The 17236-nt window shown below is 41.3% G+C and overlaps 1 protein-coding gene across 6 annotated transcripts in view; it reads right to left on the bottom strand.

Annotated features, from left to right (window-relative positions):
* The window catches only part of FOXP1 (forkhead box P1), a 597798-nt gene that overhangs the window by 49575 nt on the left and 530987 nt on the right, over positions 1–17236 (bottom strand). For all 6 annotated transcript variants that reach the window (XM_060161351.1, XM_060161347.1, XM_060161349.1 and 3 more), the window contains one exon: positions 9187–9291. In XM_060161351.1, coding sequence (XP_060017334.1) covers positions 9187–9291 — 105 coding nt within the window. The remainder of the gene's footprint in view (positions 1–9186; positions 9292–17236) is intronic.

The following is a 17236-nucleotide window of genomic DNA, read 5'->3' as shown; positions in this document are numbered from 1 at the left end:
TACGTTGTTTGGTGGGACTGGATTTTTATGACTCTTTAATTTTTTGGTAGACTGCCCCAGTTTCCACTATTCCTCTAACCATCATAAGTTGAGACATCAAAAAACTGGCAGCATCTCCTAGCTAGTGGGTTGACACCGAGACTTGGGAGCAGCAGTAGGTCTCCGTGAACAGAAACAGAATCAGAGGTAGAAACAAATACCTGATTCAAAAAAAAAAAAAGAATCATAAGAATTCCCCCTCTATGAGGGTAGGTGGTGAGTGGAAGAGAGAAAGAAATCAAGCTAGTAACCTCGGTGATTTTTTTATTCTTCTTCAAGACTATAACATAATTTTCTCATCTATTATTGGTAGTATACTACCTAAACACATATTATATCTGAGGATTAATATGTTATTTGGGGGAAATGTATACCACCACGAAAATGAGAAGAGAATTACGGCTCAAAAACATGTCTGGATAGAGAACGTGGCCCTGTTCGCATACCTTCAAAGACCCACCCTTGATGGGGGTGAGTTCAAGTCTATCAGGCACAATCTATCTCTTGCTGATCGCCATACGGAGACGTGCACAAAGAACAGACACTAAGAGATTAAAAAAAAGAAAGAAAGGAAAAAAAGGAAAAAAAAAAAACCTTCCAAAAATCACGCAAGAAAACCGAAAGCAGAAAAGAAAAAGGAGAGTGCTTCCTTTCTGTGTGTGAGAGACGAGACTATTTCAACAGCTGATTCCACCCTCAAAGAATACAGCGCACATAAAATAAATACAGGTCACCAAAATTAACAAATCATCATAACTGTCTAATACATCCTGGGCTGGCTGCGGAAAAACAAGATCATTCTGGATTTATATCTGTAAGTATGGGATTTCCTGGACAGTTAATATCCACAAACAATCAAACACAGGAGGAACACGGGGAAAAAGGCAGCATTATTTCAAATTTGAGCTGAGAGTCGTGATTTGTAAAGGGCTCAACAGGAACTGGAGTTGAAATTTGAAGCAAGGAAATTCTTCGACGAGGCACTGATGGACATTTTTCTGTTTCTCTTGGCTCGGTCCAGGTTTTTAGGTCGCTGGGTTTCGAATGGGAGGCCAAATGAGACTCTCGCCAGCACTGAAACTTTGAAGATGACAATGAGCTTAATCCCTCAGTTTAAATAAAATAATAATAATAATTTAAAAAATCGAATGATACTTCACTCAAGAGTCAGAGCTTTTTATGAGACCTGTTGCCAATGTTAGTATCTGGGAATGACCTCATCTTTCATCCTGGCTAAATTCCAACACACAATTTCATTAACCCAGGTACTGCAAGTGATAAAACTCATTTTTCCCTAAAGAGACAGCTAAAAAGTACCAGTTATACATTTATGAAGTACCAGCAATCAAAATTATGGATTTTCTAAAAGGTTTTTAACTACTTTTATTGAAAGGAAAATTGCTGTCTCAGACTTTTGTGACACTACTGCTAATAATAAATTTTACCATTTAGACATGGCCGTAATATGGTAGACACTGTCAATAAAAGTGTGGAGCAAAGACGATCCCCCTGTCTTTTCAGCGATGCCTTCTAATTACAGGCCGGAAGCGATCACGTGAAACACCTAGGCTAGCTAATGGCTCTTAAAATAGAAGAACACACAGCACTGTCTCTGCAGTGGTACAATGCGCCGTGTACACAGACAGTGATGTGCAGCACTGCGTGAGTAGACAGTCAGAAATTTTTCTAATGCTTTCAAAGCCTACGAGGAAAAATTAAACTTCATTTGCATTTCTGACTAAAATCTGTTTGCTGCAAGAAACAATGCATTCCGATGTTATTTGCTGCTGCTTTTTGAGCAAGGCGATGTGGCACTGGGCCGGTTACCTCTGGCAAACTTGTCTCAACTTTTCTATCGAACGTTCTACAGATCACTAGAGGGCACTGTGGTATTTAGGCCACCCTGACCTCTGAGTACTTGGAAAGGTCTTGAACTCCTGAACAGTGTCAGAAAGGTGAAAGGAGAGACATTTCAAGGGGGAAGAAAATGTTTTTTGGTACCACCTGATCTTCCTCGGTCAAACAACTCAAAAAGGCACGGTAAGTGGGAAAGTCAAATCCAGAAACATATTAAGCTCATTGTGGAAAACTCCACGACTTGTCACCTGGGCTCTGATGGGGGAAAATTTCCTCCCCCAGTTCCGGTGACTGAGATGGGGAGGCTAGAATCACATTTGCATATGCCCCCCTTCTAGAAGACTGACTCCCCCTCCACGCGCTCTCCTGCACTCCCCAGAGGTAATTTCACTGCAGAACGTCCAGGTGTGCAAACCCAGAGCCACGAATGGGTTTGGAACAATTTATGATATCCGGCCTCCTTCGACGTGTATTAGCATATACCTGGTTTCTTTAACGTACACTTTGTTTTTCCAAAACCACAAACATCGGTGCTGGAATTTCATGTGGAAGTGCTTAAGGGGCTGAAAGTTAACACCTTTGTGATCCTTGCAGCCTCGCGGTGGCTGTGAAAACAAAAGCCTCTTTGTGGAGGCTTTCTTGAAATGTTTTCTTAACATGTTCCAAGTAGTTTTAGGCCGGGAACTAAAGTAAACAAGATGTTACCATGATAAAAACACTTGTGAAAACATTACAGAGCAGCACTTAGGAGTTTCTTGCACATAAAACTCTTCACAGTTTTCAGAAGTGAAATTCAGAGAGAAAAAAAAAATTATTTTTAAGTGAATTAGTGATGAAATAAATGTCCTCTGCTGTCTCCAGCCCTCGACCTTCTTGAAAGGGTCGAAGTTCCACCGCTGGGCATTTCCTCGTGACATTATCCTCCCCATCTTCTATGACAGCACATATAAAATTTGTTTTGGCTTTAAAAAGTAATGTACATCTGACTAACATGCAAAGGAATTTGGGTTTTGATTGTCTGGCATGGTGCTTCTCTCCATGAGCAATAACCAGGAGATAAAAACAGAAACAGACACACAAAAAAAAAAAAACACACCCCAATTTCTTTCAGACGGCTATCAAGCAAGGGCCCAAATTATACTTTTGTTAGATGTTCTGCAAGTGACTGTCGAAAAGAAAAACTAGGGGAAATGGACACATTTTTCCCAAACACACATGAGGAACTGGTATTTGTGAAACTATGGGGTCTGTGTCTGATTTTACATTCTAAGTCAGAAACAGGAAAATGTGGTCATGATTTAGCCTTCAGATCCACTCGCCACCTTGCCAAAGAATGGTATGGGCCCTTTTTCAAAAAGCAAAGGGGAAGAATTATAGATCCCTATTTTTATTGGCGAGGACCGTATCTTCAACCTGGTTAAAAAAAGAATAAAACCTGATCCAAGTGGGGAGAGGACAGGAGGACACCCTGAGCTTCACCTATCTGGATGGCACTGGGCTTCTCTTTGCTTGGCTGTTATCGGAGGATTCCGAGCAATGCAGGGCTGGCGGGCTGCGTTAGAGTTAGCGTGAGTACCTGCCGGCGTCAGTTTCCTCCAACAAACACCACTGTCACATGATCACTTAACGGCGCATAGATTAGAAAAAAAATAATCAGCGCTAAAACTGCAACTTGTTTGGAGAAGAAACAGGGGAATAAATGCACACAATAGACAGGGTACCTGCTGGTTGTGATAAAGCGCCCCTCTGTTGGCTGGGAGGGAAAGACAACAGGATGGTTATTTGTACAGTATTTATCTTTGAAATCAAGGGCCCTGTGGTATCCCCTCACCTTGGGAACAAACAAGAGTGTCAAATCTCTGGTTTTGATTGACCAAGAGTTATGATACTTCTTCCCTCAGGAGGGAAAAAAAAAAAAAAAAAAGAGGCCACATTTTGAGACCTGTGAGTCCCCCCTCCCTTCTTTTCACCTCTCTCTGTGTCAACAGTGGCATTTTATTGTCACATGGGAGTTTCCTCCTGAACAACTGATCTCGGCCTCTCTAAAAGTTACAGCTGCCTAGCCTGAGCAACAGAAGACTGGAAAACACTTACCAAGCCAAGTCACTCTGCTCTTTCATACTGAACCCTGAAAACCAGGTGGAAGAACACAAACCCGGGTAAGTATAAAAGGCAGGCATGGATATTCTCCCTCAATATGAATAAAAATGAGGGCTCTGTGAATCCACACTAAAGTAACCCAGGGGAGCGATGATGCCCAGGGGATGCAAGAATGTGGCTCAGCTAAAAACATAATGACACCAAAAACTGTATCCTAGGTCAGAGGTCAGCAAACTGGTCCAAGGGACACAGCCACACCCAGCCCTTACAGAGGGTCCTAAGGCTGCTTCCCTGCTACGATGGCAGAGCTGAGTGCTTGTCTCAGAGACTGGATGGCCTGCAAAAGCCCATCATATTTACTATCTGATCCTTTATGGAAAAAGTCTGCCACCCTTGCCCTAAGATCACATCCGACTGTGTAGGACTTCTTACCAGAAATTTCTGGTTAAAAATTACATTAAAGAACGGTCTCTTCTGACATACCAAAGCTCTGCATAGTCACCACCTCTTCCCTAGTTACGAGGTCAGCCATGTTTGGATAGTTTCCATTATTTCTCTTTTAAAAATACACTTAAGGCAGGCTTCCCTGGTGGTGCAGTGGTTAAGAATCTGCCCGCCAATGCAGGGGACACGGATTCGATCCCTGACCCGGCAAGATCCCACATGCCACGGAGCAACTAAGCCCATGCGCCACAACTGCTGAGCCTGAGCTCTAGAGCCCGTGAGCCACAACTACTGAGCCCGTGTGCCACAACTACTGAAGCCCGCGCGCCTAGAGCCCATGCGCCACAACTACTGAGCCCGAGTGGCACAAGTACTGAAGCCCGCGCACCTAGAGCCCGTGCTCCGCAACAAGAGAAGCCACGACAGTGAGAAGCCGTGCCCCGCAACGAGAAGAGCAGCCCTCACTCACCGCAACTAGAGAAAGCCCACGCACAGCAACGAAGACCCAACACAGCCAAAAAAATTAAAATTAATTAATTCAAAAAAAAATACACTTAAGTAGACGAGAAAAGAAGTACTTATATTTTTCGAGAGTGCCTGCTATGGGCCAGGCACTTGACACGAGGTACCCTTTTCATTCTCACAACCCCAAGGGGTAGTTATTACTATCGTCCCAAGACACACGTGCTGATACTGAGCTCAAAGAACGCACTCCTAGCAAGTAGCTTCACTGCCCATTCTGCCTTTCTTCAAAGCTTCCTTTATACCTACTGCCTTAGGCAGAGAGCACACAGTTAATAAAATGAGCTGCTTCTAACCAGGCGGTATTATAGAGCAGTCAACAGCAAGTCCTATGAAGCCATCCTGTCTGGGTTCGGATCTTGACTCCACCTCTTACAAGCTGTGTGACCTTGGGAAAACTGGTTAACTTTGCTGTGCCTTGGTTTCCTTACCCGTAGGTTGCGAGTAATGCTACAGTAATACCACTATAAGGTGGCTGTACTGAACGAGCTATATACGTAAAGTCCTTGAACTGTGCCTGCTGCAGAGTTCAGGGCTCTGCCAGGCAGTGCAAAATCAGGGGGTTTAGAAGAATCAGGGATTTGGGGTGAGAAAAACAAGCAATCTGTGAAGCAACACCTCAATCAAAGGCAGAGCAATACGACATTTTTGTTGAGTAGGACTGCCTTGAGAATCTAAGCCCCACTGGTATCAATTTGCTAAAACCATAAGAGAACACGTCTAAAGTGGGATAATGGCCCACTCCTGGGCCCAGGAAAGAGGTGCTTTCAGCGCCTACAGATCTGGCAGTTTGAGAAGAAATGTTTGAAACATCACTTCCCACTTCCCGATAATAATGACTCCCTATGATGTCATTCAAAGAGGCCATGTGGCTTTTGTTTGAACCACAAGAAGGATGGCAGCTCTTTCAGTCCAGCTCAATGGAAAGCGAAGTCGGTTTCGCTAAAGCCAGCGTGATTACCCTTTAGACGGAGCACACACGTGGGAGACGTGAGTTCACGAGAAGACTAACTTACTTTCCACTACTCTAGGCAAGATCTTGAGAGCTGAAGACAACTCTGAATTTCCCACAGCTGAAATCATGCTGTAGGAGAAACTCAAAATCCCGAAGTTGTCACAGACCGCAGGTCAACAGATAAACTCAGGAAAGCACCGAGAGAACTCTGAGTTCTAGAGGGTTTTTTTCTTATTCAGCATTTACTTTCCCCTCGGCTGGTTTGCAAGACTCATTTTTTACTTTTGTGAACCAAGCGTCTCATCCCCAGCCCCTACGTGGCTCCTGTGGGGTGAACAACTTCTTCTGCTCCGAAGGTGGGCGTGTGACTGAAGCCTGGCTGCCTCACTGTGACTGCTTCAGAACTAGAACACATGACTCAGTGTGGGCCAATGACAGTCTGCTGAGGACATTTTCCTGGCACTACTGGAAAAGAGATACACTCTGGGATGGATACACCTGTGGCAGGTAAATCTGTCTTCTTCAGTTCCACTTGGCAAGAGCCTGAGAATGAAGGCAACAAAGAAGAAAACAGAGATAAGGGGCAATGAACCGATACTCCAATAACCTTGTTCAAGCATCAGGGTCCAGTCATGCTTGAAGACAGCGGTACCACCAGACCTCCTCGTTATAGGAGCCAATTACCATCCTCCGCTTTTTCTGGCTTAAACCAATTAAAGTTGGCTTTCTATAGCTTGCAAACAGAAGTCTTCTGGCCGAATATATGTCAATAAATAAGTCCTACGAAATAAATAAGCAACAGTTGCGGGAACATAGTGAGCATTCCAATTCCACTGAGCAAAAATGCCACGTCATGTGCAAAACCACAATAAATAATAGAGACATGAATAAAAGTGAAAATTAGGGGCTTCCCTGGTGGCGCAGTGGTTGAGAGTCCGCCTGCCGATGCAGGGAACACGGGTTCGTGCCCCGGTCCGGGAGGATCCCACATGCTGCGGAGCGGCTGGGCCCGTGAGCCATGGACGCTGAGCCTGCGCATCCGGAGCCTGTGCTCCGCAACGGGAGAGGTCACAACAGAGAGAGGCCCGCGTACCGCAAAAAAAAAAAAAAAAAAAAAACAATTCCACTGAGCAAAAATGCCATGTCATGTGCAAAACCACAATAAATAATAGAGACATGAATAAAAGTGAAAAATAAATAGGTGGTTTCCTACATAAGAGCCTGACTCCTAATATCCTTAGAAGAGAAAAGGGCTTTTTTAAAGGAATCAAGTTAGCTTCTAATTCTGATGATCTTCAGATTCTTTTCTTTAGAAATCGATGTAGTTTGAAAAGTGTGCTGTTTCTTTGTGGAGGTATATTTGTCCCCCCAACACACACACACACACACACACACACACACACACACACACACACACACACACACACACACACACACACACACACACACACACACACACACACACACACACACACACACACACACACTAATGCCAGCTCGCATAATAAAAGGAACTAAGATTTGAGGATTAGAGTGGAAATACTTTGCCTATTAACAAAAATTTGTGAGTGATCAATTGGAAAAATGCCCTCTTCCCTCATGACTCTAAAACTGATACATGTCACCAAAAATGTTGACAGCAACTTTATAGTTCTGGAGACTTTATAAAATAAATCTTATTTACAGCTGTTTTCTAGCCATTCTATAGAGGAGTGAAATTAGCACCGAGATATTTATCAAAGGTAGCACTGGTGCCGAAGGTGAAATCAGAATTTAAACGTGGTTTCTGCCAAGATCTTTTTGTCTCGTTATCTACAAACAATTAGGCAAGTGATCAGGAAGCAACAAAACAAAGATTCTACAATGAGGGATTTATACGAGAACAAAGCCCAATAGCTCTAACCAGAATCATCGTAATTGTAACGGACTGTTGCTTAATTTAAGATAAAGTATCACTGCTCTTGAGTATTAATATTTAGAAACAATGTAAAATATCTTTTTTAAAATTTTTACATACTTCCGTTTTTAAGGACCACATAATGCTCTCGAAGTAAAATATTACAGCGGGGAAGCTCTACAATGTTTTCACAGACTCCCATTCATTAATCAAAAAAATGATATTCACCAAAAGCGCTTGCAGGTAGCACGAGATCTATCTCTAAGGGTGGCTTTATTAAAATATTTGTACCCAGGTCTGTAAAGAAAGATACAGAGATTGTTCTAATGATAGAAAGACCGCACAAAACCAGAGACCTGCATGTTAAATCAGCCCACCTCTATTTCCTGGGGCTTGAATGAGACAGAAAAGCCAGAGGCAAAGACTCCCCACTGCCCCCAGTCCCGACACCCACTTTGCAAACCGTCACGTACCTATATATACAGGAGTTTTACAAGTGCACATGTTTGCTTCTTGCATGATAGATAAACATACTAAATATAACGTAGTATTATATTCACTCCATACATCAATGATTCACTGATACTATGAATATATTTATGTGATGTCAATAATGCAGGGTGGTTTCGTCTCGATATCTTTAAAGGACAAGGCACCGTAGATGAGGGAAATGTTAACACGTCGTGCAGAAGCATTTCACTTCGGTTAGGAGAGGATGAACGTACCATTTACTTACAGGGATGCTTTATCAGTGGTACAGATTCAAATGGGATAACCCAAGTTTTAGTCATACTTTAACTGTAGGAATTAAACTTACTCTCGCCTCCCTATAAGGACAAGAATCTGAACAGAAGTCAACACCAATGCAGAAAGATAAGAATCAGATTGGTAGCTTTTCCCGGGCATCCGTTTCTTACGTTTATAAAGTCATTTGTGAAGAACCAAAGAAGAGGCCCAGTCTCCAAGCTATTAGTGGCCACTAGTTGACACCAATTTTATAAAGCTAGAGCTAGGGCGTATGTCATTGATTTAATATGTAGGGATGTGAATAGAAGTGAAAACTGAATTACTGCACGTTTAATATTGGGAGAATTTTTACTTAATCACTGTCATTCTGAGAAAATAAGTAAATACAGGATCTCACTAAGAGGATCAAAAATGCCCTTGGATGTAAATCCTTCCCCCTTTACAAGGCAACCCTCAGCAGACTCTGTAACTATTCCCGGGACACTGCTCGACATGGTGCCTTAGAGGCTACCCTCAAAATGGTGGCGTGAAACTCGCCATCAAAAAGGCACCGCATGAGGAAAAGTACGAAGAGCGGGAGGTGACGGCTACGCGAGAGAAGAAAGCAATATCAAATCCTTCTTACTTTAGAAATGACTGGAAATCTTCACACACTGCTTCACAGCCAGGCCACTTGCATACGCCATGTCCATACAGAGGATGGCTATGGGGATGCTCCTCGTGGGACAAACTGAAAGAAAACACACAGAGGACAAGAGAATAAGTTGGCTGCGCAGAACCCCCCCACCAGACATACGAGGTAAGAGGAGGCAGCCCACGTGGCCAAAGGTGAACCAATCCGTGCTTTCCTCTTCCTGTGGAATTTACGAATTACTTCTGCACGGCGCTCTACTTACAGCAAGAGTTCAATTTCAAAATGCGAACAGCCCAATAGTACAAATGTGCCACCACGTGTGAAAAGTGCTCGACAGGCTTTCGTTAGAGGCAAAGCCCTCCACTCAGACTGCAAAGGGTTCGTTAAAAGGCTAGAACTTATCATTTAACCTACCTAATGAAAATGATAACATCTGTACTTGATTTTGAGATTCTCTCGCTGTTTTCTACCCAGAATGTTACATATTTTTCTCCCCCTCTTCTGCCACCAACAGTATTCCCAAAATTGTAAAATCTTTTCACTGGTTAAGTTTATCAAGCAAAGAAGAGTGCAATTAAATAATTTAGAGTAAAATAATTGAGAAAGACAAATGTATCCAAGTAGATGATTAACTTAAAAAAAAAAAAGCTAATAGTGGCAGGAAGATTCTATCCCTAAAATTACTAACACCAAAGAGTGAAAGAAAACTTGGCATGAACATGAAAGGGTTAATCCTCCCGTGGGGTTCCAATCAATAGGTAATGATTGGGCCACACGGATCCAGGTCATGGGACGCTTTGATCCATGCCATGTGGCACTTAGAAAAGTGTATCTGTTGTACTTGCTGATGAACCATATTCTCAAATATTTTCTCTATTAGATTTCTGCATCCAGACTTCTTTCAGACAAATTATTTTTACAGTCGTTTCCATAACCTTAAGACTCTGTCAAATAGAAACATAAAACTGACATTAAGAGTTCCGTTTCGTACTAAAGCACACTGTCTTCAAGGAAAGGGCTATTTTGCAACTTACTCCACTGCCGCTGCCTGACTTTGAACTTCAAGCACACTGAATTATGATTTCTCACACACACACACACACACACACACACACACACACACACACACACACACACACACAAGAGAGGCCTGTAGTTTATATAACCCCCAGGATGTGCAGTCATATATTTTATCGATTCACATTCGTAGAGCAGACATACACAAACGCCACTTGTCCCTGACTTATAATTAATCCACAGTGAATGTATTATGAACATTTAAACTGAGGGTCATGAATACCAAACACACGTATACACTGAACAACACTTTATCAAAGATCCATAGGTCTCCCTGTGGCTTTTCAATGATTTGCTTGGAAATCTAATAAAATTTGAAAATAATAAGCTAGTTTCCCTGACAATAGAAAACAAAGCTGGGAAACAACAACAAACCAAAAATGCATTAAACTAACTCAGGAAAGCACTGAAAGGTGCCCCCATGAGAGAAAAGAATAGCACAAGTGAACTAAGGTAGTTACAGTGAGGTTTCTAAAGCCCAATGATACAATGATATTCTCTGAGCGGTTACGAGGGTAAAATTCCACTGGACCGAAGGAAAGAATGACTACCTATCTTTGTTCACCTTCAGAGTCTTTAAAGAATAAAAGAGGTATGATATGAAAATAGAATTAAAAAAAATTACTGGCAACATTTAACATCCAAGAATCCTTCAAAGTACCAAGATTCTCAGAATATCTGAGAGGGAAGGATATCATTTAAAAAGAAAACTGTTCCTACCAATATCTTACAAGGAAAAAGAAAAAATATCCAACCATAATAACTCTTCTCTTTACCAATTTTATTAACATTATTTAAAGTATTTTCACAATCCTAAATGCGTTAGTATATATTTGTTGTAAAATCCTTGAAAAATCTTGAAAAGAAATAACTACCCTCAAGTACACACACACACACACACACACAATTTTTGACAAATTAGGCATGAAGATTTGCATCCTTTTAAATTTTAGATAATTTTGACAATACTCTCTCATGTTATCCACTAATCTTCAAAAGCTTCAGTTACTGATGTGCAACAGTCTGTCATATAGCCTCTTAGCTCGAGCTATCTGCCAAAATTGATATAACCATTCCTCTATTTTGGACACTGAGATTCCCTTCATGTTTCTAATATCTAGGAAAAATGTTAGAAATTAAATTTTACCAGGCAAAACATCCCAGTATATAACTGATTTTTACTAGAAGATATATTCAGAGAAATGGAATCACTCAGTTAAATGAGTACTACGTTTTAAGATTGACCATTAACACTCCATTAAGTTGCTCTTGAGAAATGCTACATGCCCAGTACACTCTCAGCCATTATACCTGTTTTGTGTGCTTCTTTAGGTTGGAAAAGAGGAGCCTCCACTAGTGAGGATATAAAATTAGCATCATCAGTTAAAAACTGCCAATGGTTATGCTACTGTGCCTTGTGGGTTAAGCCAACAGGGTTCTGAAAGTAACAGTATGAAAGAAGGTACCACGCCTTCACTAGAGGAATTCAAACTAGAAATAAAACTACATAATTCAGCACGTGGGCCACCTCCACCCTAACCCCCGCCCCCCGTTCCTAGGCTGACTTATTTGTAAAGGCTCCTTGGGCTGAATAAAAACTACTCTCCTCTAAGAATTTATTTGTGGTTCAACTTAATATCCTTATTTCAAAGAAAAGGACCAATGACAACTCACTGAAGCCTCAGAAGCATCGCCAGTCACACCCTGAAGGCTAGAGGAATGCCAGCTCCTGGCACACGTACATACTTACACACTCAGTGGACCTCTTGAAAATGTGCCTCTGCGTTAAAACTGTATTTTTTATCATGAAAGCATTATATGTTCTTATTTTTAAAAGTTCACCTCATGCTGTGTTGGCTCAACTTTGCCCCACCCTCGTCCCACACCTGACGCAACCCTACCCTGGCCAACGGTGCGGGCACCCCGGCACATCACCACACTGCACTCTCCTTCTCGTGGGCTCTAGTTTACAAACATGGAAACACGGGATACATACTGCTGTCACTTGCTGTTCATATTTGGACCCTTTAAAATATACAACTGCCTGAGATAAAGTGCTTGGCTTTGAAAGGAAGAAGAACAGACTGGCAGTGATGCCCTGGTGGAGTATCTCTGCAAAGATACATAAGATACTCTTAACACTTGTCGCCTCTGGGGCGGGGGACCGGGCATTGCGGTGGGGCGGGGAGCAGAGAAGCGGGATTTTCACTGTATCATTTTTTCTGTATCTTTCGAAGTTTTAATTTTGTGCGTTGTAGGTGTTTTTTGCTGTGCAATTGTTAAATATACGTATACACACACACACACAAACCCATACAGGGACATACACACACATGAACAAATCAAGTGCTACGCAGGACTCGACTTCCAGCCTGCCACGCACCCTGATGCTGGTGTAGCAAATGCTGTATCCTTGCTGCCTGTGTGGCTGAGTCTCACTTCTGGCCTTTCAGTCATTCCGGACGAAGCATCGTTAGACCCCACCAGCTGTACCCCTGAATGGGAACTTTTCTGTTTCATCAGAGAAGCGGAACAAGTCTTTATACCCTTACTGCCTTTCAGGACTTGCCAAAAGGGACAAGATGAGAAATTAAAAAAAAAAAAAAAAAAAATGAGTACAGGAATTGTTAAACTTGAATGAATTTAGAATTTCATTTCCAGGATGAAACTTGATGGAAAAATGACCATCTCAACATCTGATGGTCAGATAAAGCCCGTGAGCCCAATCATTTAAATATACTGGTTATGGGTAGCTCACCCACATGAGGAGTATAACTTCTGAAAATCTGCCGAGATCAGTGCTGAGTAAATGCTGAATGAAGTGCTGAATAAATGGATGAATAAATAGATGTATTTGATTTTAAAGGGATTTCAACATGCTTGCCCCAAAATTAAACTTCAAAACTTTAGGGTCAATTGTTTAATTAACTGTTTTTTACTATGAACTCCCAGGTTGAAAAGTTTTAGGGACGGGGAATCACAACTAGTTCATCTCTAGCCACTCGGTACCTAACACAGAACATGGGCTCAATAAATGCGAGACAGACTCATACAGACAATAATATTATTCTATTTAATGTCTGTGTGGATACACACTAAATTAATGTTTGCCTTTTAAAAAATGTCTTGAAGGTACAGCCCAGAATGATGCCAACCCACTTGAGGAAAGAGCGTTCGCACCTTCTATTATTTACCTTTAGTCCAAATATTTAAAACGCAGATAGTACACACTCAAGAAAAGCCCCATGATTTAAATTTCTCCTGATGACCCTTGGTATGTACAAAATCGATATATTTATTAACACGAAACAGTGACAGCATTTCAGGTTAGGAAGAACCAACTTGCCATGAAAAGTATAACTACACAAAAACAGGTAATAATTCCTGACATTACCTAATACTAAATACACTCTGTATTATTCAGTATGATGTAATGGTGTCACTGACATTTATTTAAGACTTGTTTTGGTATTTATTCTTCCTATATCAAAGTATACCAGCCAGAGCCTTAATTTCAACACTGACTTTGGCCTTTGAGAAGATTTTACATAATGGTTATGGTTTTTCAGCAGCGACTATTCACTACTCCCTTCCCAAGTGCGTTACTCAGCCAAAGCTTGAACTAGAATCACTGCTAAAACTAAGAACAGCTTCTTACTGCAGCCTGTAGACTTTAGCGGCCCTATGCTCTTGGTCCTGTAAGCTGATTTTCCCTGCGGTAGTAACCAAGAGAATCATCTTTGAAGGAGAGGAAAAGCACAGACACCTCAGAGAACAGGGAACCCTCCTACACCGCTGGGAACGTAGACTGGTGTAGCCACTACGGAAAACAGTATGGAGTTTCCTTAAAAAACTAAAAATAGAGTTACATATGGTCCAGCAACCCCACTCCTGGGCAGACAGCTGAGGGAAACTCTAAGTCAAAAAAATACATGCACCCCAAAAGCCAAGACATCGAAGAAACCTAAGTGTCCATCGACAGATGAGAAAGACAAACTTCTTTCTTGTGTGGTATACGTACACAAAAAAGAATGAAATATTGTCATCTGCAGCAACATGGATAGACCTAGAGATTATCATACTAAGTGAACGAAGTCTGACAGAGAAAGGCAAATTTCATATGATATCATTTATATGTGGAATCTAAAAAAAAATGATACAAATGAACTTATTTACAAAACAGAAACAGACTCACAGATATAGAAAACAAACTTATGGTTACCGAAGGGGAAAGGGAGGGGAGAGGACAAATTAGGAGTTTGGGATTGACATACACACTACTATATATAAAATAATCAACAAGGATCTACTGTACAGCACAGGGAACTATATTCAATATCTTGTAATAAACTACAATGGAAAAGAATCTGAAGAAACAAGAAAAGCACAGACGCCTCGCTGTACCTCAATGCCAATTTTCTTTTCTCCTAAAGGCACGCCTCCAGCTTTTCCTGTGTCCTGACCTACGTTCTCACGTCTGCCTTCTAAGTCTCGTCCTATTTGTTTTTTCCCTTTTCCAAATTTGCCCTCTGTTTGTTTGCTCAATGTCTGATTCATCTGTAACAAAAGGCTACATCTGTGCCCATTAGGGTTTATAACTTCTCCCCTTGCCCCCCACCAATCAACCCCAAATTATAAACTGTATTCCATTTCACTAGCATCTTGTTTGATATATTAAGTTACGGAAGACTGTTGGGCATTCTCTAACAGCTCCAATTGATGGAATACATTTTTCTAAGCTTCAATGAGGTATAATTCGTATCCCATACAATTCATTCATTTGAAGTACATAATTCAGGGAATTCCCTGGCGGTTCGGTGGTTAGCGCCGTCCAGTGGTTAGCGTGGTCCTCGGCACTTTCACTGTGAGGGCCTGGGTTCAATTCCTGCTCGGGGAACTAAGATACCGCAAGCCACAGGGTGCGGCCATAAATAAATGAATAAAGTACATAACTCAATGGTGTATACAAAGTATATAATGCAATATTCACGGGGTTGTAAAACCACCACCATAGTGTAATTTTAGAACATTTTATATCACACCAAAAAGAAACCCTGGACCCCTTAGCAGTCACTCCCCTAGTCCCTGCCAACCACTAATCGACCTTGTTTCCAGATGTCTGTCTATTCTGAACATTTCATACAAATGGAATCGCATAACGTGTGGTCTTAAGTGTCTGGCTTCTTTCACTTAACATCATGTTTTTCAGGTTCAACCACACTGTAGCATGTGTCAGTGCTTCGTTTCCTTTTTTATGGCTGAATACTATTCCACTTTATGTACCTAACACATCTTGTTTATTCATTCATCTGCTGATCAACAGTTGGGAGGTTTCTACATTTTGGCTATTGTGAATAGTGGTGATACGAAAATACAGGTACATGTACCTGTTTGAGTATAAGTTTTCAATAATTTGGGGTATATAACTAGGAATAGAATGGTTGGGTCATGTGGTCATTCCATGGTTAACATATTAGCAGACTATTTCCAAAGCAGCTGCACTACTATTTTTTCAAAATAACTTTTGAAATCGCATTGTTATAAAATAAGTTTCGAAGTCTAATTGAGAGGGGCAGCATTGTCTGAGGGTTCCAATTTCTCCACATCCTTGCCAGCACTAGGTGTCTGTCTTCATCTTAGCCACCCCAGCGGATGTAAATTGGTACCTTTTTGTCCTTTTGATCTGTGTTTGTTTATAGATGAATGATGCTGAGCATCTTCTCATGTGCTTATTGGTCATTTGTGTGTCTTCTTTAGAGACATGTCTATTCAGATCCTTTGCCCATTAAAAAACACTGGGTTCTTTTTATTGTGGACTGCAAACGTTTTTTTCATGCATATATTTTCTGCATGCAAGTCCATGATGAGATATATGATTTGCAAACACTGATTCCCATTTTGTGGACTGTCTTTTCAGTTTCTCGATGGTATGCTATGAAGCACAAAAGTTTGAAATTTTGATTAAGTCCAATCTTTTTCTTTTCCCCCTTTGCTTCCCTGCGCTTTTGGTGTCGCATCTAAGAAACCACTGACTGAGCCAAACTAATAAAGACTTATTCCTATGTTCTCTTGCAAGAGCTTTAGCACTCACATTTAATCAATTTTGAGGTAATTTCTGTATTTTGTGTGAGGTACGTGTCCAACTTCATTCTTCTGCACGTTGTCCCAGCACCATTTGATGAAAAGACTGTTCTACTCCAGATGAATTGTGCTGTGTTGGCACCTTTGCCAAAAGCCAAATGAACATAAATGTAAACATTGGAGGGGTTTTTTTCTCTTCTCTCTCTCTTTTTTTTTTTTTGCTTCACTTTTGCTGGATTTCTTTTCCCCAGGTGTACTACTCCCATTCTCAAAAGAATTTATACTCAAAATATAAAATAACTCTTGAAATCACATTGTTATAAAGTAAGTTTTGAAGTTTGATTGGGGGGGGCAGCGATAAATTTTTAATAAAAATAAAACTTGAGCAACTGAACATTTTAAGGAATGAGTGCCGAGGGACAGTTTTTATTTTCCAGATCCTGTTGATCCTTTGTGTGCTGAAAAGTCTTTTCAGAATGTACTTGGTGCATCTCTCTGCCTAACAAATAAATGGAGTGTAACTTACCCTTTTATTGAAGGTCAGTAATATTTCTCTATGGGGAGGGGTGGGTGCCAGGTGAATGAAAACCTCATTCCGCATTATAGATGCGCTAAAAACCAGGAACCTGCAAGTCATTTAACTGCCCTGCCCTCCAATTCCTCATTTGAAAACCAAAGGGGATCACACATGATGACCTGTGCTGCTTCTCCCAGTTGGGAACGCCTCCACCAAACTTCTACCAGTTATGCAGATGAGAGAGGGTGTGGCACAAATGACATCCCTTGTTATTGACAAGATGAAGAAGGAGTAGGTGCTTAATGAGGATGGGTTAAAGGAATGAATGAGATCCACGTCCTTACCTCTGCTGGGGGGGTGGGCAGG

The sequence above is a fragment of the Lagenorhynchus albirostris genome, chromosome 10, assembly GCF_949774975.1.
Source record: "Lagenorhynchus albirostris chromosome 10, mLagAlb1.1, whole genome shotgun sequence".
In the NCBI taxonomy this organism is placed as follows: domain Eukaryota; kingdom Metazoa; phylum Chordata; class Mammalia; order Artiodactyla; family Delphinidae; genus Lagenorhynchus; species Lagenorhynchus albirostris.
This window is presented reverse-complemented; position numbering and strand designations above follow the sequence as displayed.